The 23,847-nt window shown below is 38.6% G+C and overlaps 1 protein-coding gene across 1 annotated transcript; it reads left to right on the plus strand.

Annotated features, from left to right (window-relative positions):
• The first annotated feature begins 7,985 nt into the window (after nt 1-7,985).
• On the plus strand, nt 7,986-23,221 carry LOC104559821 (pancreatic lipase-related protein 2-like). The gene is given in 13 exon segments (XM_062000728.1): nt 7,986-8,034; nt 9,436-9,590; nt 11,686-11,811; nt 12,712-12,846; nt 13,212-13,320; nt 14,466-14,585; nt 14,675-14,797; nt 17,036-17,151; nt 18,683-18,812; nt 20,191-20,302; nt 22,001-22,160; nt 22,983-23,118; nt 23,121-23,221. Coding segments are annotated over 13 exon segments (1,572 nt in total).
• The last annotated feature ends 626 nt before the right edge of the window (nt 23,222-23,847 follow it).

A 23,847-nucleotide genomic window follows, 5' to 3' on the forward strand; every position in this document is an offset into this window, starting at 1 on the left:
CCTGTCCAGTACCAGATCACTGAAATATTACTGAAAGCTGACATCTTTTTCAGACACTCCTATGTGTCTCCACTACAAGCCACAACTATATACACCCTGAAATCAATACTGCAATGCTGACTTCTACCCTTGCTTATTGAAAACAATGGCAATACCTTCAGCTGACTTCAAAGGAAGCTGGGTTGAACTCACGTTATGAAACACTCCAGTTAAACTCATTAGGTCTAATTGGTGTGGTAATGCCTTCCTATATTGCTGCTGTGACAATTGCAACATCCAACTCCCACACTCCTTGGGCTCAAAATGACTTTGTGCTTTGCAATCCTGCCTCATAACTCTCATTTGGGGTAACCCTTTTAAGAGTTCTCTCTGTTCCTCATGACTGTTTCCTTCACAATCTTCATTAAATATCTGTGGGTTTGTAACTTCAAAGCCAAAAGGATTAAAATTGAAATGGTGATGCTCAATTTTTCTCGAGTCATATTGAGTGTGATGCTGATTCAGCTGGCCTGTAAAATAAATGTATACCATCCTGTAGCTTTTCCATTCCTTCATTTACAGAAAGGTGCTATACATTACTTTTCTTTATAGTCTACCTGTATTGGCTGTCACTCCTCAAATAAGCTTTGGGAGACCTTCCAAAAACAGTAGAAGGCAGAAGTAGCACTTCATTAAGATCTGATTTTATTCCAACAATGGCCTACAAATTATTAAATTTCTGGCAGCATTCTCAAACTACACTAAAAAACCAAGCTGATGAAGAAACAGCAGCATGCAAAAGCAAAATAAAGAAGCCTTCCTGTTTACAGACAGTCTTTTATCACAAGACAAGATGTTATTCCCCATGTAAGTCACCTCCTTTGTACAGGGAGTAACAAAGCTGGTAGGATGCACCAAGCAGACTTTGGGAACCACCCAGATAGTGCTGCTCTTTCTGTCAGCTCCTTCCAGGGGTCTTTCTGAGGAAGAAACCTACAGATCATCACGTGCATTAGATGCACAGCTCCAGTTTATAACCTCTTCTCCAAGACACAAATCAGTGACAAACACAAACTTGTGGTCAGGCTGCAAGTGCAGAGGATACTGCAAAACCAATATGCAGTCTTATTAAACCATTACATGTGTTGCCACAGCACAAATAGTTGAGAACCTAAAGATAGTGCCACACACATAGCAGCACCTTGGTGTAAAACTCTTGTCCTCTGCTGACGTTAAAGGAAATGCAACTGCACAGAACCAGCGGTTGCAAAATAACAACCAAACCCACATAAAACAGGCCACATATCACATCAAAGGCCCAATATAAAACCACTTAATTTTTTTATTAGGTGTTTCTATTTAAAAGTGGCTAACAGCTTGTGTAAATTGATACTGTTCTATTGACTTTATCATCCAATTTAAACATGGAGCATTCTGCACCTACAGCTACAGTCATTTAATGGTTTGAGGAAACTGAGAGATCAGGATATTAAAAACCTGATTAAGATGGAAATATAAAGGAAATCTGGTGAGGGACTAGAATATATAGAAACCTATGTCTCTATCTTTAGTCTTATCTTTCAGAAATAAATACATAAAGATATCTTATCTATAGATTGAAAATAATTCAGCCAACCACAAGTTTAAGTTACTTGTTTAATATGTCTTCTTTAATTTCAGACAGAAGGAGTGACTAAAAACAAAATATAGCCATTCTAAGGGCACAATGTTTCAGTAATTATGCTACTAGATAAGGATTTGTCCCAGTTATCTCAAATAAGCGATGGTTTTGTATTTTACTAATAACCACTAGCTTAAACTCAGAAATAAAGAATCAAAGATCTTCAGATAGAGCTTCTATCCCACCACTTCATGGAATCTTTAATCTATGTGACAAAATTCACCATGATCAATTACAATTCATTTACCACAGCCTTCTACAGGGCTGTGGAAAATAGCTATGATTAGGATCTTCGTTCCATGCTTCCCTATTAGTCCATGAAATCCATTTTATGTGGTATTTAATTGTCTTCTCTTAAAATACTTTCTAACTTTTCAAAAGCACAAAAGCAGCACTTTGGTGCAAGGTGGCCGATGAGAGATGGGGAGACATGGCAGTTGGGTAGGAAAAAGTCTGGAGGTTTACTCGTTTCTTTCATTATTTTTCACTGCAGTTAACTGATTCACATTTTGACATTTTTATAACACAATATCCACAGGCCTTCAAATCACTTGCTAGAGGAGAATTTTATTGTTGTTTAGATCACATTCTTATTATTTTGTACTTTATGTTTTGTACTCTTGAATTCAGTGTTGTCCTCAGAAGCATGGGAGTATTCTATTGCACAGATGACAAAAAGTTAACTCACGTGGAATTCTGTTTGACACAAACCAAGACATAAGTGCAGGAATAAAGTTATTTTGTTTATTAAGACACATATTTCAGACCTTACCTGATGTAAATGGGTCCAGCTCTGTTGAGTTTAACCAGTGACTCGACTTACTGTGTCTGTTTCAAATACGTAGCCTAGACTCTTACAATCTGCAAGTTGCTGCTGTAGCGACAAGAATAATCTATCACTAACCAGATGGTTATTAGCAAGTCCACCGTTATTATGTGAAAATAATAAAATAGATGTTTTCAAGCTTGAAAACTTGGACTCTCTAGCCCTGCTTCAATTCTTTAAACTCTTGCAGGGAGAGGGATATTTTATCAAAATGAAGCACTATATGCAAACACTATTTTTCCCCCATTATCTCCAAGCTTAAGTCGATGTTACTTAATTTTGCCAAATTAAAGATTAAAAGTACTAGGGCTGAAAGAGGATGCTTATCTTTGCTCTCTTACATCAACAGAGTATGTATCCTCCACTTCTTTAAGAGCTCTAAACTGACACTGAATTAAATAACTTTGTAGCCTGGCAGTGGGATGTTCCAGACGTACCCAAACACGAGATATGGCCAGGACAGACACGACTTCTTGATTTAGACATTGGAAAGCCAGATGAAGGTCAGGGGAATGATTCCTGCAGCATTCCACATGAAGTTTAATCATTCCTCATCTATCTTCTCAGAGGTGGCAGGAGGTGCTATAATTAACCACAGAGAGGTAAACAGTGAATGAGGGATGGCTAATTGCACACACATATCCTTGAAATTTCATATTGCTATAAGAGTCAATGCTCTTAAAAAACTTACTCTATTTTAATTTCTGGAACAAAGCATGGTCAGGAGCATTACAGATCAAATCTCATGATATCTCCAGGCTCATCTCAAGAGGTACAAGAAAAAAACTAGAGCTTCCATGGGAGGTACAAATAAGTCACACAGCAGCTGTTACTTTAAATGATATTAAAACACAAAGCAAGTGGAACTTAACATTTGGTGCTCTCTTGTTAGCTAAGAAGTATATTTTACTATGAGTGATTCCATTGGGATTGACATCAATAAGAGTATTAGAAGCTGGATCATAACAAAGGAATAGCAGATACAAAGAATAATAATCCCTTCATATCTATTTCAGCTGCCAAGCAGACTGGAAAGAATAGGGAAATACTTGCTGGTATTTAAAGTTCTTTTATGCAGAATTGTTACTTCCTTAGGGAGGACCTTACAACTGATATGTTGAGAAAGGTGACCTTTACACTACTGTCACTGTTTACAATAAATATTCATATGCTGCCCAAAGCTGAATTATAAGCCCCACTATGTGCAGAGATAGGTAGACAGGTCAGTCACTGCCCAGAAAGTTTACTCTCCAGATTAAGGCTTGAAAAGTGGGTATAATTAAAGATCAAAAATTTAAAAAACCAAAACACCAGCATAAACAAACCTGCACAATAACATCAACAAATTATCCCTATTAGCCCCAGTTTTTTATCATAACATTTTATATACACTGTACCTCGTCACGTAATTCCTATCAGAGATGTCGTCATAGGTGGGAGCTTTTAGGAGAAACTGCACAAAGCTGTGTTTGAGCTGCAGAAGGAACCTTCTTCCACCTTTGACCACTCTGTTCCTCAAGAAAACACACATTCACTGGCAAAACTTCAGGACAGAAGGAATTTTCCTTACTGATTTTGGTTACTCAGGGCAAAAGGTTTCTGTTCCAGCCGAACAGAAGCAGTAGACATTTTCCCACCTCCTCTGGTATATAATGGAACAACAGAAGTCAGTCTGGAAAAGAGATGGGGCTGTGAATGTGGTCTGTAAAATGAAGAGAATCATGAAGATCAACTACAGAATAACTTGCCCATTTTCCTCCACGCCAGTGAAAGAGGGCATGAAACGAAGCTGTCTGTTCCACATGTCAGGACAAAGGAAAGGAAATTATTCTTCTCACAGTGCACAATTTGATACAGGATGCTGGGTGTGCTAAAAGTGTGCATGAGTTCAGGCACAGTGTGGACAAGTTCATGGAAGAGAAATTCCCTAGAATTTCTAGGGGATGGAGAGTCAGTACTTTGTGGCTGGCTTCCTGGATCACAGGTCCCAAAGAATACTGTAAGCAGTTAACCCTGTTAAAGCAAGAAGTTTTCTAGAAGCTGACACAGAAGTTCTGACATCTAACAATGTTGCTGAGCTATGAGTTTTCCTGTTATTAATAAACTAAGCATAGAAAACCCATTTCATGCTTGTCTGCTGGAGTAAATCCTCTGACTAATTTGTTACAAATATAAAGATGCCTTGCTCTCCCAGTAACCTGAGAGTGTTTTGAGAAATCACTGAGAAGTTAAGCTCCAAGTGATTCTCAATACTAGCTGGAATGATGCTTTATAAAAATTGCATAGAACATGTTTGCATCTAAGACATGAGACAATGATCATCTCATCATAGGCAAAATCAAAAGCACTTAAATAAGTTGTCATTCTAGTTTTAACTTGTCAACATCACTACATCTTGAAGTGATCTGAAATCTTCACCAATAGACTGCTGTTAAAGTCCAAGTTGCCGCAGAGAGTTGAGGTGTAGTTTGGGACTATATCAGATTCCAGAAAGGCTTCTTGAAGTAATTGGTAATTCTGAATTCTTGAGCTCCCAAGAGAGCACATGCACCAAAATACTTTCAATAGAGAAAATCTACACATTCAAATTCATGGAAATAGTTTTTTGAACCAATTAGATTAATCTAAAAGTTTGGGTGACTGGCTTCTCCAGTATAGTAACCTTCTGGAGTGGGAAGAAATTGTGAGGATAGAATGAAGTGAGGGATTTGCCCAATATTATATATAATAGATTTAAATCAGAAGCAGATAATGTAAATAAGATACTAATTTTCTGAGGGGCCCTTAAGTTCAAATGAATCAGCCTTTCTGAATTTGTCTATAAATTCAAAATACAAAAACCCACAAGCACCTGCTCCCTTTGAATGTGATACTGTAGCACAGACCTGAGAACCTGATCACCAGATCTGAGTATACCTCATGCTGCAGCAGCACAGTTCTGAGAGCCTTTTAGCTATCAGTGAATTCAGCATTGGCCACAATGACCTGGGATAACTTGGAAGCAGATTTCTTCCAAACATCTGGTCAGGATTTTTGTTGGCTGAATTCTCCTGCTGACTGGTTAACTGACCAATTGGGACTCTAACAGTCTGTGACTAATTTGAATGTTAATGTAAATAATTCAGCACTAATTTAGTCCTGAAGAAATGGGAAAGACAAATTCCCTGAGCTACATGCTAACCTTCCTGATTTTCTGCTAGGGTTAAGGAGCACAGAGATGCTGGATCTATTTGCTTCTACAATGTGCATCTGAAGAAATTAATCTTTTAAGGCTAAGAAAACAAAATAAACAAGCCTGGAAGTGTTTTTGTACCTAGTACTCTTGAGAATCAGTTTAACCCAGTTCATATTTGTGTGCTCTGGATCTGAGATAAGTCATCAGTCAGAGCAAAGGATTATACTAAAAGGGATTTCTGTATATACTTCTGTATATTTCTTTCTGTATATACTTGAATTAGGAGGTGCCAGTACTTAAAGGCTTTAACATCAAAATATTGAGATGTAAGTTTCTCTACACAGAATTACAGAATAATTTAGGGTAGAAGAGACCCATATAAGAACAAAGATTTCTAGGAAAGCCTCATTGGAAGTGTTAACCTAATAGTATGACCACAATGTAGTACTATGAGAAAAGATATCATTAACAGACCACTAAAAACTAAAATTACTGCAAAACAATCCAACAATGAAGAGTTCATATTGATGACAATCTGCCCAAGGAATGAGTTTGAGAACATTTCAGTCATCTTTTCAAAGAAAAGTCACATAATTCATCCACTAACAAAATTATAGACAAGAGAACTACAAGATGAACAAACAACTGATGACAGACTGAGAAACTTAACTTTTTTAATCATTTTTCATCCTTCTTTCTTTTTTTATGCCTTTTCTTAGGTAACAGCTTAATCCTTGTGAACATACATGCTAGCTCATCTCAAAACAACTCATTTGTGTTTGTGTCTTGGCATTTATAACGGCTGGATTAACTTTCAAATACGATTTCAATACTTTGCTTAAGACTAAATTATTTCAGACAGGGATCAGCTCCAGGAAGGATGATTTTGCTCTGGAGTAGAATCCAAAAGATTGAATCTCTGCTACAATCTTTTGTTGTGATGCTAAGTCACTTGAGTCCCAACCCAGTGTCACACAGAAACGATCAGCCCAGATGATGGCAAGAGCCTTGTTCCTGATCCTGAAAGTCTGTGTGTTTGTTTAGTGTTTACGTCACACTTCCCAGAACATTTTAGCCTTAAAAATAATTACCAATGGGTAACAATAACACCCTATTTGAAACTTTGCATTAACCAGGTGGAGTCTCACAGCAACTGGTCTGACCTGGTTCGTGTTATCTCAGATGAAGCGTGCCTGTCACAAGGAGATCTCTCTTGACATTAGCCAACAAAGTCACAGATGCAGCTGGGAAGCCGAGCGCTGCGGAGCAGTGGTGGGGTGAACGTCCCTGGGCTGCCTGCTTTGGAGGGCAGTGCTAGCCTGCTGCCTTCCTGGCTCCTCAAAGGCCTTCTGCAAGACTTGCCACAGCCAACTGAGAAGTGGACCCAAAGGGCTTGCTCTGAACTTTGCCAAGGTAAAACGGGATACATTGGCACCAAGAACATCTAAGGAACTGAAATAAGGTGCATCATGATGAGGCGTGGGGTATTTATTGAGTGGCTGGAGGAGAGCAGAAGGAAACAGGACTTTCACAGGAATGAATTCTCTGCTCCTAACAGCATGTTATGGACTTCACTGGGCTGGGAAGACTGGGGGAGGGAGGGTCAGGAAGGGAATATAGGTTTCATCACTGAAAGATCGGGGCCTGATATTAGTTTTCTAAGAATCATCTTCTTTTCTTTGAAGATAAGTTACCAGTAGTAACAGTGAGACTACAGTTAAAGGGCTTTCCCTTGAAGTAAATGACTGGTTCCATTGACTCCAATGCTTACCTATCAGCTGATGACTAAGTGATCAAGCAGATCAGGACTGATAAGCATATGTGACTGAAAGTAACCATCAAAACGATTTTCCAAGACTCTCTGTATGATTTAGAAACACAAATTAAGTTTGTTCCTGGGTTCTTTTAAATACAATCACTGAACAGCAGTTCTATGAGTAACTTTTCTACTCAATACTAGAAGAAACTTCACTCCGTAAAAACATATTGTTGCAAATCTTTTAAGAACTTAATTTACTTGCCCATATATTGAAAATCTAGAGAGAAAACAAGCTTCTGTTTGTCAAGGTCAGGAAGACAATTCTTTAAAATATGCTTAGAGGATAGCCTGCATACACAACATCTCCATGGCAAACAGAAAGAATCCCAAAGGTATTTCCCTGAAACCATGCTGTCTTTAAGGAAGTGTTGATTCTTTTGGATTCAATTTATTACCTGTTTTAAGTATTCCTATGGCCACTGTGACTTTTCAGAGAGTCAAAGAAACCTTTAGGTGAATTCCAGATTCTATTTTTAATTGTGTTTTATGTTCTTACTTGCTTTAGATGTTTGCAATGTGGATCATTCCCCTTTTTCTTCTCGATGTAGCCAGAGGTAAGACACACATTTGATAAACACCATAAAGAGTAAAAATTGTTTTCTGCAGCTTACACTAGGACATCTGTAGTTTGGGAAAAGGATGTCATCTGGAATAGAATTAACATACATCATTAGGAACACTGAGTCATGTCTTTCCCATACTTAACCTATTACCTTTTAATTCTGTAAAGGTTTTTTGCAGTTAGTTAGCAAACAGAATAGTAATTAGAAAGATCTTTTTGTATGTGAATTGATATTAAAATTCTTCCAGAGTAGTTTCTCCTGCGCACCCTCGACCCACATCAGCATTTATGGTAGATAACAACACTTGTAATGCCAGCCTAGGCACTTTTCACAGCACTACACAGAGAACAAGAAAATAGTCCTGGTCTAAAATACCTCTCTACTGCTAGGAAATAGTTCAACAGAAAGAGCAGAGAGACAATCCAAATGTTTGCTGGCATCAGAGAGAAGGCCTCTGTGCAAATCACTAGGTCATTTGTAGAGTCTCTAGCTGCATCTGCACAATTAAATGATCTTCTTCTTTAAATGTATTTCCAGTATATGTCACTCTGCCACCCAGTTTTATACACAGCAGCAAATAGACAAAGTCTGATGTGGTATGAACCTGTCACTCATCTTAGGTAACAGGCAACAATAGTTTCTCATTGTTTTCACTGTCCTTTTAATAACAAAAAAATTACTTGGGATTTCACAACATTGTGTTATAATAGTGGGTAGGGATGACATTTAATGGCAACACCCATATGTCATATTTGCATCATTACTGTATTAAAGCTATAATAAGAACCTGGGAAACTAGTCCTTCAGGCACACACTCCCTGAGGCTGTGCTTTGCTCCAGGCTTCCTCTCAAATTCCACTTTATTGCTTCCACTAAAATCTTATGGTGATAAAAAAATAAGGGAGATTTTTAATGTACATTGTGGAACAAACAGAGGTATCTATTTCACTGGGCTTTTCTTAATTTTACTCCTTCATGAAGTAATGCTCAAGAAAAAACAATGTAGATAATCTCTGGAGGACTAATTTGAAGGACTGTGCTGTCCTGGCAGCAAAAGCTAGTTTATTCTCTGGATCTATAAAAGATCAAGATTTTATTGTCTTTTTCCAATGACTGTTTGTACAAACACATTCTGCACACTTCTGAGTTCATCAGTCTGAGCTCTACACCATGTCTCTGGCAAGAATCAGTCTTGAAGTTTAAGTCTCTGTTACATGCACAAGAGCTCAACTGAGCCCCATAATGAAAAACGAGCACAAGTCCCATTTTAACCTCAACCAGGCATTTTCTTCTTCCCTGGTATAAACACTATCCTCTCATCTCCTTATAAAGTGGCAGCAGCCTAACCTGTTACCTTTCCAGAACACTAACATTTTTCTTTGCCTACCCTAGGAAGGGAAGTTTGCTACAAAAGGCTTGGGTGCTTTGAAGATACTCCCCCTTGGTCTGGGATCCCAGGGAGAGAGCTAACAGGTTTGCCTAGCTCTCCAGAAGATGTGAACACCATTTTCCTTCTTTACACTAGAGACAACATCATGAAACATCAGGTAAGAAACCGCTTTGGTTTTGAACACTGATAATAGACAACACATCCAAATAATTCTATGGACAGTTTCTTTCCTCCTCTGTTTTTGCTTCTAAGTCTCCTGGGAGAAGCCCCAATTCTGTATTACACAAGAGGAGTCTGTTACCATTTTCTTCCATCTTTTTTTCTTTTTCCTCTTTTCAGCTCTCTGATGAGCCAGGTTTATTTACAGTGTATTAATCACAGCCTTCTAACACAAACAACCTGAGATATCTTGGATATGTTTCATACACTTCTCTACAGTAAGCAAAGGGCCCAAAATCAGTTTTCACTTTAGCATTATAAAACCAGAGGTAGGGAAAAGGAATACAGTACAAAAGGCAAGCCCAATTTTCACTCCTACATGTCTCCAGATTTAAAACATGTTTCAGGCCCATACACACTCCTCAGGGATGAGGTTCACACAAACGATTGCTATGTCCTCTGAACCACATACAACTGGTCTTAGAGGCTCTGCTTATGTGATTGCCAACTCTGAGCCCAAAGAACAGGTAGACAGTTAAAGTGAAGAGCAGAAGAGAAAGTATCTGTGTTCACCAGAGAAAGGAAGGAAAAGTGGGATGAAAAATTAAAGGAAAGCTTAGAAAGCAAAACGGGAGACTAAAGAAAATATGAAGGAGAATGAAATCATAAGTGGAAAAAGAGGAAACAACCTAAAAGATAATGAAATGGAGATGGATAAAAAACATAAACAGATATTAAACTCTGATTTGGAAGACTGGGATTGAGGGAAAATGGAGACTAAAAAAGCTGGAGAAAAAGACTTAATATGATACACCATGGAGAGAGCCTGCAGGTTTCTCTTACAGAGAGCTGAACCAGGTTCTCCCTCATGAAGACACATCAGATAAACAAGTGTATAGACAGCAGATTGCACCTGTATGGAACAAAAAGGTTAAAAGGTGAGGTTATCTATAACATCTGCAAGCTAGCAGCAGCAAGAGGGAGCTCCGTACTGTGACAGAGTGACAAATGGAAGTAGACAAAAGGAGCCTGAAGGATGGTTTAGGATGGACCAAATGGGAACCTACTGAAAGATGCCAGCAGCATGTTAGTCCTTTCCTCTGAAGATCAGTAAGTACTAAGAAAAGCTCACAGCAGGTTGCTTCAGGTGTTGGAAGTGTCCGAGTTGGGCTCATCCATAGCATGAAGCAGTTTCATGGAGCTATAGGCTAGTCTGGTGAAAAAAGAGAAATAACCAATAGAGAGTGGGAGTTTTACTTGGACAAAGAGCAATAAAAATTAAGGAAGTTAATGTGGGATAGGATGGGATGGGACACAACATGAACTTGTTGCTGTTGTTGGTTTACATACATGAAAACTACTTCATAAGTTGTTTTGTATAAATGTCAGTGATAAGCAGTGACTTAAATAGGAAAATTTGTTAAACTGAGTCACCTCAGAACAAGTCCAACATCTCTAGCTGACAGCGTCTATGAGCTTTTAACTTTCATCTATCTTTCACTGAAGGTGAGATATGTGTTAATTAGTGCATAACATCTGCCTTTAAGCTTATGAAACCATAACAAAAATATATATGAGCCAAGTTTCAAAGTATTTTGTCTAATGAGAAAATAATGCCTTCCTTCCCAATAAACCCCAAAATACCAACAGCCTCTGATGCTGTAAGCCTGGTGGGCTTTCTCATAAAATATCAATAAGCTTAACAATGAAGATCTTATCTTTAAAGAAAAACAGAAAGAAAACCAGGAATATATTTTAAGTCAACCCCATGTTATCCTGCACAAGATGCTACCTTTGTGTTTCTATAGCCAAGTTTGATAAGATCTTGTATTTACATGGCATGTGGTACCACTATATCTCAAAGTATTGTGCAAAGGATGCCAGTATCATTACTTTAAACAGAGGGAGTGAATCTTTTGTTGAAGCACTTATTTGGTATCCTTTAGCAAGGCAGTTTGTGAATGAGGAGCAAGATCCATCTTCAGAGTCCAGATCTATGCTTTAACCACTGAGGTACTCTGCTCTGTGTCAAAATGTAAACTTGGCTAGAGCACTCACATCCTTGTTGTGTCGTTTGGTTCTTTTTGATGCAGCAAATTTCTACTAAGAATCCTTCAACTATCAAAGCTTCGAACTTCCGAGCGCACAGGAAAACACGCATCCTCATCCACGGCCACCTCGTTGGAGCAGACCTCCCCTGGATAAAGACTATGTGCAGGGTATGGTGGGACTGTTGTCTGACAGTCATTTTCCTTGTGTTTGAAAGTGCAAATATCCACATCACCTCATCAACCAGCTTTAAATCCCCACATAAAACGTGTACCTCCGTTCTCTTGTTAATTTAGGGAATATATGAGAGGAAAAAGAACTCGGAATGAAACTCAGTTCCACGTGATCACCCTCTAAATGCCCTTTTGCTGCATTTACCTCCATGGGGAAACCTGTAATTAATCGATTTTTCAACTCCTTGTCCATAATGCAGAGGCAAAAAAAGCCAATTTTCTCACCTCAGCTAAAGGTTGAAACAAACATCTCTGTCTGAGTGAGGCATTTGATCTAATAAAACCAAAATGCTGTGTTCAGCATATTGGCTTCATTTTATTTAGGCACATTTCAAAAATTGAATTGTTTCAGAAGGGAATATCAGACTGTTTCCTTTCCAGAAGCATATAAATAGAGCATTTTGGTTAAAATATATGAATTTCTGAACAATTCAGGCACATGAACACAAATTTATGTATCCTTTCATGTGATCCAAGCAGATGAATTTTGAAGAATAAAGCTTGGACAATAAAAAATCATACTATCCTCTTTTTCTAACTGGGATATTGTTATTAAGAAGTTGATATCCTAGTCAACCAAGGCATCTGGAATGCAAAACAAAACTCAAGCAAGATTCTGTGTCTTTAAAACTTGCAAAACCCCTGCTTGCACTCAGCCTCCACTCTGCCTCCTTGTGTTGACTCTTCAGTTAGCAGGAATGAGTATACTAAAGATGCCTCTTTACCAGTCACAGAAACAGAGCCCTTGTCTATAGCAAAACCAAATACTGTGTACATATACCCCGCTACAATTGCATTTCATGCCTGTTGGCTTCCGTTCTTCCTGTTTCCCACCAGTCCATGTTTCTTGCTGAAGATGTGAACTGCATTTTGATTGACTGGAGAGGAGGCTCTAGTGGTCTGTACACCGACGCAGTTAACAACGTCCGCATCGTGGGGGCCGAGCTGGTGTCTCTGGTGAACCTTCTGGAGGTAAAAGTGTCTGTGAGACATAAAAGCCAGTGTGTAGTCTGAATGGTAAAGGCTGTGTTTGGGGTGGCACTTTTAGGTTTGATGCAATAGAGTAAGGAAGTAATGAAGTACTCAATGACATAGAGAAGCCTGTCCCTAAAGGCTTACAGGCCATAGTAACTGGGAATGCATAGTAATGGGGACTCACTCTCTTTTAGGTAGAGATCCTCCCAACAGTACACAGGTTTATGTTTGGGTACATCCACAACTGTAACTTCCCATACAAAACACTCCCCTCCACATGCTGGCACAGTATGGGGCCATGATGCAGTGCCACAAGCTTCTATCTCCCACTTAACACACTTGCTTTTATCCTCTCTTCACAGAAGGACTACGGCTACTCTCCTGCCAACATTCATTTGATCGGCCATAGTCTTGGAGCACATGCTGCAGGGGAAGCAGGGAGAAGGAAACCTGGCATTGGAAGGATAACAGGTACTGAACTATTTCAGCTTATGAAAGCTTTTTCTTTTCATGCGACATAAGAGAACGGAAGAGTCACTGCTGCCTTATGAACACACAATGTGGGCTGCAACGTGCTGGTTTGTCAGCAGCAGCAGCACACAGGCAGCATGGCAGCACTGAAACAAAGCCATGTCCTATCACATGCTACACATTTCACATGTCAGTGTTCACAGCTTTGAGAAACACTCCACTGCAACAGATCAGAAAAGCCCAACTGTCGTGGCTGTGGCTAAATTGAGGTCACTTTTCACAAGTCCCAGGAAGCACTTGATTATGACTTTCAGTTATAAAAAAAGGAACAAGAACAACATACTATATCACAGACGGAACAACAGACTTACAATACATTATTAGCTCATTGTCACGTTTGGTTTTAAAAGCCCACTCTAATGTGACTTTCCAGCAGTTCAAAAGATTGAAAATCTGAAATGAAAAAGTGAAAACCTTAGGACTGGTATGTCAGGATGAGACAGTGAATAGCCATGGACACCCTGAAAAGGAAGCAAGCTGTTAGCCACATAGCTACATAGAGAGACACAGCATCATGACTCACTCATAAACACTTTTTTTAAGGACTCACCATTTTCTACTTTCTTTTCCTCTCCAGTCAGTCCTTTTATCTGCACAGATGCTGCTTTGACTAAGCTGTGTGCACAGCAAGCAATAACATAAGCAATCCAGGGAAACTGGAATCAGAACTGTGTTGTTTCAGCCCCAAAGAGAGCTCACTCACACTGATGGGAGGGGTAGCATTTTCAACCAAGTTCTTTTGGAAATAAAACCAGATTTTTTACCTAATTACATGCTGTAAGTAACATATCAATATTTTATATTTTTCACTAACATGCACAAGAAAACTCAGCCCAAACCTCTTTTAACATTGGTCCCCAAAATAAAGCCAAGCACCCATCATCATTTTACTCTGCTGCAATGCCTCCAGACACATTTCTATTCAAATCCTGCTTGTTTTGTTGGCTATGGACCAACAAAATGGATCTTTATATGTGGAGTAAAGGCTGAAACGTAATGTCATATGGAGTATACACACAGTGTACAAGATGACATATCTACCTACAGTGTTATTTACTCAATCAGATATATCTCCATTCATTTAGGTTTGGATCCAGCTGGGCCCCTCTTCCAGTATACTCCCACAACAGTTAGGCTGGATCCTTCAGATGCTAAATTTGTTGATGTAATTCATACTCACGCTGGTCATCTTTTCTTTGACTTTGGTAAGTTTTCACACAAGGGCTGCCACTAACGCAGAGGTTGGTCACAGCGTAGCTGAGAGTGATCAGCCTTGATTCATTGGACATTTCAGCTCCAGGGATTCTTCAGACTTGTGGCCACCTGGATTTTTACCCAAATGGTGGGAGGCAGATGCCAGGATGCAGGCAGCTTCGTGTACCTCCTGCAACTCGGAATATCAATGACCTTATGAGAGGTAAATGTATTTTAAAGAAGTAATACCTTCTTATAAGCTATGGTTAGATATAAAAGCTAGGCTAAGGTAAAGCCTTTTGAATGTATATATAATTCATATAGCTCAGAATTGGAGGGAGGAGAGAATGCCCAAAAATAGAATTACCCTCCAATTTTGTTTTATACTTACCAAGGCAAGTTCTAGATGGAAACTTCAGTTAAAGCATGCAGAGTTGATCATCACAACCTTCATAAGAGCGTGCCACTGTGCTGATAGAGTGACCTCAGTGGGAACTCCACACATGAAGGACTGGTAAAATTTAATTCAAGGATAATCCAAAAATGAGTATTTAAAAATCTGAGCTTCCCTTCTGCCTAGAAAGACATCAGTCCCAATATTACTGGGGTTAGATATACTCATCCATACCACTTACAGCTTTAGTGTCTTCAAAGGGAACAGCTCAATGTTTAAAATACAGATGATAACATGACTGCTCCACTGATAGTTCATGTTCTTCAAAGAAAGCTGGGCAGTTAAGCAGAATTACCCTGGGATCCAGCACAATAGATCCCCAAAATCCTGTCTTCTGATCCTAACCTACAGAAACGAGAACATCTGTTGTTCACAGCTCAATGCTTTGAAATTCCTGTCACCAGTGAAGTGAGTGACCTTCAAAAACACTGTCTTAAGAACAGTTGGAGCACTTGGTAACAAAGAGGACTGAAAGCTGGCTGTGCATGAGGTTACTTGAAACCAAAACACTTCCAAACAACTGCATCAGAATGTCTGCATTTTCAGAACACAAATTAACTATTTCCCAGAGATGTTTCTCAATGTTTGCAATGTTTTGTGGTGAAGGAGAGGCTCAGTTCTACTGAACACAAGCAAATGGAGTTGGTTGTTCATGGAGTTCCTAAAAATAGAGACAGCCTTAACTCCTGCCTCTTGGTCAAACCTTACTTTGTGTATATCTCTTCTGTATGATAATATTTACATTTATGTAGTATTTTCATGTATGAAGTGCTTTACAAATGCTGTTTAGTAACTTCTTTCTTTCGATGCAGTAGGGAGAGGAGTGTTATGCTCCCATTGTGTAGATGTTAAGTGAATTCGTCACCAACACAAAGTAAGCCAAGGATAAGAACTAGCACTTGTAAAGTTAAAAGCATAGATCCTTCTGAATGAGATTTAAAGAAAGAACTATGAAGAAAACATACTCAGGAAGCCTTGATGTTGCAGATTATTTTCAAGGAAAAGACAAAAGTACTTTTCAGAGGGTTTTTTTGATGTCTTTTTTTCTTTCCTTATGTTAAGAACAATGTGTAGCAACTGGTCACCACCAATTGGTCTGTCTTTAAGATGTGTAATTATTGACAATAGGTGAAATTCTGATTTCATTCTAACCTGTGCCAGCTTGCAATCATTTCAGTGCCTCCAAGGCTCCACCCTGTGGTTAGGTGAGCCCCACATATGCTGAAGCAGAGTAGAGCCTATTTTTGTACGTTGCTTTAGTACATCATGCTTTGACAAAGGAGAGATCTCAGAGTCAATGAAGGCAATACTCATTACAAGACACTCATAAATAGAACCCAAATAGCACTTTCTTCTTTCCTACACTGACTGCTTATAAATTTCACACTGATGGGAAAATAATTCTGACAAAATCAAGGACACTCTACCAAACATCTTTCTTTTCAGAGCATTTCACAGAATCACCAGTGTCAAATGATCACAGGCTTTCTAGAGCTTAAAAATACTGCAAGCCAGTGAAGTTAAATAATTACCACAATAACCTTTACTTCTAGAAATGAAAACTGCTTCATAGTAACAACAATATGCTTTACAAACCCTGTAGCTGTGACTTATTCCAGTCTTTGAAATATCAGAGGAGAATTCTCCTGAATTCTCCTCAGATCTTGTGCTAAAGTCAAAGCAGTTAAGTACACATAACAGGATGGGAGGCTGCACAAAGTCTGCCTTGGTGCATCTCCAGCTCCATTAACTTCAGCATGAGCACAAGGGCACACAGACTAGAACCTAGCTCTTCCTCAGTAGAAAAATATACATAGACAGAAGAAACTTTTTGCTATAAAACCAAATAATTCTTCAAGTTCTTTTAATTATTACTGTTCTTTTAAATCTGAGACACCATTCTATGTACAAATGCTCTTGAGGAAGAAAGACCCAGAAGTGTTGCTTTGGCATGGTTTTTATGTTAATCTATAGCTTTAATCTTTTTTTACTTGGACTTTTTCTCAGAATATAGATCTCTTGGATGTGGACATAAAAGAAGTCTCCGGTATTATGCTGAGAGTATTATCACTCCAAAGGGATTTGTTGGGTATAGGTGTGAAACATATCAAGCTTTTGTATTGGTAAGTATCAGATATATATAACATGATAAAAATCTATCATGTATATATATGTTATAACCTGGACCATCTTCTCTTAGTAATCTCCAGGACAACTTCTACGCTCTGGATCATGAGATCTAGGGAGGCTGTGTAGACTCACTGAGTGCTTTCATCCAAACCATACCCAAAAACCAGGCAAAATGTAAAAGCAGCAAACTCAAAAAAAAAAAAAAAGATCTAGAGGAAAATGAGGTAGACATATAAACACCAGAAAGTCTGTCAAAGGGAGAGGTGAAGAATTGAGTAAGAGAGCAAAGAGAGGCAGTGGCTGGGTTCATCTTTTGTGTAGGTCAGAAATAAGGGACATTCTGTTTGAAGGAAGTCCATCTAAACCTGGTGGAACCCAGCATCAAAAAGTCAGCCTCTGCATTTTAGAACTGTTGAAACATCTGTATGAACAATAAACATCCAGGGTATATAGGGCAGGGGAGCTATTTATACAACACACTATTGCTCACACAACCCTCATAGTGTGAGAAAGAAGGCAGCATAACGTCCTGGTGTTTCATGCCTGATATAATTGGGCTTTTATTGGGCCAGTTGTGACAATGCAACTGAGTACTGATCAAGGAGGAAGATGAGTCTGAATTTATTCCCAAAGGAATGATAAAAATACTGTGGAAAAGTTGTTAATATTTGTACCAATGTTGCCACATAACTTGAAAGTTTGATGTAATTCAGGACTTGAAAACCTCAGCCCTGTGCAATTTAGCAACGCAAGGGCAATGTTTTCTTCAAACTCATAATAATTGTGTGATGATTTTTTATTCATCTAATGCCCAAATAGTCAAAGAAGCACAAATTCTAGTTCCTACAGAACATCTCAAACATCAAAACTGAACTATCTAAACATAACAATGCCATTTCTTTCCAGTTGCAATCAAATCCCTTTCATTGAAAACACACAAGCCTATCCTCTTCTTTAATCTCATTTCTAATGGATGTCAGGGTCTCGATCTGAATGTTTGATCTGTCTAGGTAGATTAGTTTTATTACAGTTCTGCATGAGAATAAAGGCTGAAAAGCAGGCAGAACATATCCCAAAGAGACACCTCAAGCTTCAGTATTCCTAAACTATCTTTATTATGTAAATGAGGTATCCAAACAGCACTCATTGGCAATATGGTTACTCACCCTATAATAATTATTAGACAAACTTTCAATGGACCCTATGAATGATGAATATATTACCTGTATTCTACATATCAAGCAGTAAGGCACAACATAAATCAAGGGACTTACTTATGGTCTCTGCAAGAGAACAAGGAATTAGGCCAGATTTTCAACCTGTTTCTCTCTTCAACCAGATGAATAGGCTGAGTTACCACCTCAGCTCTTTCTCACCACATTGATAAATAGTGAAGATATTATTTGAAGCAAGTACCTTCTCAAAAAAGATAGGAAAAGGATGAAATACCCTAATTCCTTAAACTGTAAGAAATTTAATTAAAACAGATAACGTCTTGTAACACATGTTGTTATTTTCCCCCAGGGAAACTGCTTCCCATGTCCAAAGGAAGGATGCCCACTGATGGGTCATTATGCTGATGAGTTTATATATAAAACTGAAAAAGAACAGCAAAAGGTTTATTTAAACACAGGGCCCTCCCCTCCGTTTGCTCGTAAGTGCTCCTTTTGGGTTGTGAACTCTAAAGTGGCGTTGAATTACGTGTGAACAGATATCTTACCCTTCTGAAGAGAGCTGCTGGAGTTGATGAGTGGCACTCAGTACAAAATCTAGAGTTTCAGGTGTGTTAGGAACATGCAGTTCCAGCACTATTTGAGAAGGACAGATAATTATAGACCGACTGATGCTGACCTCTGAGTTAGAAATCTGCTAATTCATTAGATAATGGATGCAAAACTTCAATAAAGCTGAAAGGCAGAAGAAATTCTGTGCTAAAATATTTCAAATCTGAAAGAATTATATCACTTCTACTGACAAAAAGTTATAAAATTGGATCATTTCAGGATATTTTTGCAAAGCTCAAGTCAAAATGGCAGGGTCTAATTAGAAGTTTCATTTTAATTGTGATTATTGTAGAAGAAACCTCAGAACTGGGAGATAAGAACATTTGTGAATAATTGGTAAACCATCACAGGTGATGAACTGGAAGGGCAATAAATGAGAGAGGGTCTTTTCAGTCCTTATTTACTCAATTATTAATTCACTAAAATATTAAATCAAAATTAAGAACAAAAAATTAAAAATCATACCTCACTTCTCCATGACAGCAAAAGGTGTAAAAATGAGTTTAAGTACAAAGAAACTAGCCTTTTCACAAATCTGAATGAATACATTCATTTCAACATCTACAGACTGTTGAGTTTACAGAAATTACAGCAGGTGAAGAGATTCTCCTTTTAAAAGTCCAAATTCAAACAAGTCCAAAAATTCTCCCAACCTGGTTGCTTGAAATCAACGTGTGATATTGCATCTGAGACTGCTTCTGGCTTCAAAAGACAAGTGGGATGACAGGATCCCCTAACAGCTGCTGGGCTGTGCACAGGCATAAGAAAAGCCTTACATGCTCTGTTTGTCAGAATTATCCTGGGAAAGTAGCCAGTTTTTTTGTTAGATCTTTATAAACACAGAAGTCCAGAGGCCTCACTTCATAGTTAAGTGCAAATATGCTACACAGAGTCACAGAATAGTAGGGGTTGGAAGGGACCTTTACAGATCATCTAGTCCAAACCCCATGCTAAAGGAGATCCACTTAGATCAGGTCACTTAGATCAAGTCACTTAGATCAGGTCCACCTAGATCACGTCCACTTAGATGCAATGGATCTGCAATTTAGATTGCTGCCAAGGAAATCAATCTTAACAGAATCACACAAGACTAACCTTTGCCTTAATAAAGAGTGTCACTTTGTTTGCTTGTAAGTACATTTGTGCATCCTTTCCTGTCCCTGAAAGACATTGAAACATATGAAAAGTTTTACTGTTAGGAAAGCAATCTCCTTTATCACCATCATCTATTTCATTTTGCTTTCAAAGGCTGGCGAAAACAGATACATGTCAGAGTATCTGCAACAGAAACCATGAAGGGAAATATAGATGTAGCCTTGACTGGAACTAATGGGATCAGGAAAAGATATACAATTGACAAGTAAGTTTAATATGGCTGGTGAAAAAAATGGCTCTATCATTGTTACCATATCGAATTTATACACAGTTCTTTCTCATGTCTCATCTTGTTCTATGTGATCTGTGATTTAAAATGGTTATAAAAGTAGCTGAGAAGTCCTCCCATACTAGAGATTGTGGACAAAATCTACTAGCTGGTTTCTTCTGCTTTGTATTTTGTTTTCTTCTCTGAGGATGACAGCTATCATAGCAGTGGGCAAGAGTAAAGAGGTCTGTGGCTACTTCTGGATTCAAACAGCATTTAGTGATGTTCTCTGAGAATATAAATAGCTGCATGATTTACAGTCATTTAATCACTCCCCCCTCTGGGGAATATGTGAGTAAGAAAGTTGCAATTTGCTTAGGAACTGTGCAGAAGTCTGGGATTCCTGTCCACTCAACCTGGCTTTTCCTAGTAAATAAGAATTTAAATCTCACACTGATCTTTGTCAAAAGCAGGGTTTAAATATTGTAAAACAACCTCCTCTGTGTTTGATCACAACTCTGTTACTGGTCTGTACCAGGAATGTCTTTGGTTGCAAATACACTACTGCAGGGATACAGCTACAGGTAATTTCTATGTCAGCCTGTAACGTGCCACAGAAGGCACAAACTATAATTTTCGATTTTCCTCATGGTTGAGAGCAAGCAGGAAGACTGAGAGAGCTTTTGGACTTGGGCTTATTTGAAGATAGATCTCATTTTTCAAAAATAAAGTCTAGAATAAACCCCATGGCAACACTGGCAAAGGCTGGGCTAACTAACCCAGTGTTTTTATCCTAAAAGACACAGTCATTTAAGCAACTAAGTCGTTTGCATAGTTTTGTAGATCCCATTGAGCAGCTACCTCCTCCTTAGGTGCCAACAAGCCCATACATTGGGCTGATAGGCTGAAAACCTACAAATCTACAATAACTTCCCTGCATAAGCAGGAATAGTGTTTCTTCTGATTTGTCAAGTAAGGTTAATACAAAGACTTTGAGCTTCGACCAGTTTGCCTAGCTGGGCAAAACCATGGGCTGCTGCCAAAGGGGGAACATTTATTCCTCAGAAGTTCTTCCAGGTATTCAAGACAAATGATGCTGGGAGAAGTGAGGTAACCTCAGCACCGTAAGGGCTTCAGGGAAGGCACAAAACTGCAATACTGATTTGAAGGAATAAGTTAACCAGAATTTCAATGAGACATTCCTTCCTAATCCTTACAAAGAGGGTTACATGAGAAGTGCATCATATATCTTTTTGGTATATGTAGGGGGTTTCATCTTCCCTTAAGTTTAGCTCTATTATAATGTTTGTCCAAAAAAAGTATTTGTTATATTTTATGTATAAAAATTCTATTGACCAAGAACTTTGTAAAAGACTTTGCTCCATGGCTTGAATGACTAGTCAGCAAAGTGTTTCTGAATCTGACACAATGATGCCCTACTGAAAGCCTCAGATCTGTGTGAGTCTCTGCATTTCCCAAGGAACATATTCTCCAAGAACATATTCTAAGCTAAAATTTCTCCTGACATCCCTGATTGGTAATTCTTGAAAAAATCCCAACATAATGACATTATTCAAAGCTTTAACTCTCATAACATCCCACAACTCATTTCCCTTTCTGCCTAAAGAGTAGCTTTTTTCCCCCTTCTATTTCTGAAGAATACAGAGCATCACTTCTGTTCCTTTCTCTTGGCAGGGGAGCTTTTCAACCAGGCAACACATACTTTAACTATATTGACACAGAAATCTCTGGGAACATTTCAAAAGCTGAGTTTCTCTGGCAAAAGCATCCACATGTACAAAGAGGCTGCATGGGAGCTGAAGAAGTCACAGTAATATCAGGGGAAAATGGAAATGTGTGAGTATACAATATACCTGTTCCATCATGTGGGCTGGGGGAGGAAGAAACAACAAATAAACAGAATACAAAATAAAAACAAACAAAAAACATAAAGGCAAAAAGGACTGAAAAGAAGAGCCTAATCCAAATTTCATGGCAGTCCCTGGGTGTTTTGCTGACCATAGTTACTCCCAGCAGCTCAGCACTGCAGTCAGACTTTCCCAAAGAACAGAGATATCAAATCTGAAAATCTGGCAGGGTATAGCCCTGCACTTTTAAGAAAAGTACATTTTTTTCTGCTAAATTGTGGTTTCATATGCCTACATCTCCACTAGCACAGAGAAGTGCACATCAGAAACAGCTCTGCACAGCGCAATAGTACATTTGCCTCGACAGGATGCTTTAGGCTGACTCAATCCCATGGGCCAGGCACCCACTGGCATCTGCAGAACATTAGATACACCTCTTGGTTTAGTTTTAACCAAAATGAATTTGGCTGATGTGTCCCAGCACCACCCTGCCATGTAAATCAAAGTGTGGTAAATGGGAAAAATGGAGTGAGATTTCCTTCATAAGGGCACTCCAGGTGCACATTAAAATGCTATAGGAGTCTGAGCATAAAGACAAACCCATCCTAAATTCAATAACTAGTCCCTAACATAATTCCTTTTAAAAAATCATCTGATAACACAGGCTTTAGCTTATCAGTGTACTAGGACTCACACTTTGACTTAACATGAAACAAAAATAGGATTTACATTGATTGTCTTGGGCTAATGCTAAGAAAATGATCCATTGTGCTGAAAAATATTTCCTTGAATATTTCTTCCTTCACCAGGTCTGTGTTCTGTGGCTGTGGAACTGTGAGATCCAGCACGTGGCAAGCCCTGGCTCCTTGCTGAGGCTGTGATTGTCCCCTGGGGCAGCCCCTCATCAGCCACTTCTTCAGCCAGCAGCAAACTGTTCACAAAGCTTCTTCAATACATGGTGAAAAATTTGCCCAGCCCACTACAAAAGCTCTCTTTCCATATTAGTGTCATCAGCTTTTATCCACACAGGGGAGTTACACTTCTGTGAATTCCAGTTACAATGACAGCTACTGTGTACTTCACTAGTAACACACACATGCAGTGTGATCATACTTCAGAGTCAAGAGGAAAAAGAACATAACAGGAAAAAAAACTTGCTAGCCAATTCACTTTTGAAATATATGTAATTATCTTAGAAGGAAGATCCAAAAAGAAGCAACAAAAACAAGAAAAAAAAACCCAAAACCAAAACAAACAAGCAAAGGAGAAAGCAAGTTTTTAAAAGCCATAAAGAAAAAAGAAAGGAAAAAAGAGAAAAAGTGAGGATGAGGAAAAAAAAGCATAGGCAGATAGCCAAATTCTTTAGTAGTGCCTACTTACTTGTTCAGGAGAAGGATACTTGCACACCCTCAGAAGCATCTGATTGCTTCTATGTCAGGAGTCTGAAGAATATTTTTAAGTATAAAAAATAACCAGAGTTTGAATGGCATTGCCTGACAAGTCCTTCCCTCCTGGAGTATACATTTAAACAGCATTTTAGCAACATATTCAAAAGACTGCTTAGGAGTTGGGACTGCATACTGCATCGAGAAACTCTACCATTAAAGTTCACCATGTGTCAAGTAGGACAGCTTGAGGTACAGCAACATTTTTCCTGGGAAAGAACTCGTTGGT

This window comes from Colius striatus, chromosome 8, assembly GCF_028858725.1.
Source record: "Colius striatus isolate bColStr4 chromosome 8, bColStr4.1.hap1, whole genome shotgun sequence".
NCBI lineage: Eukaryota > Metazoa > Chordata > Aves > Coliiformes > Coliidae > Colius > Colius striatus.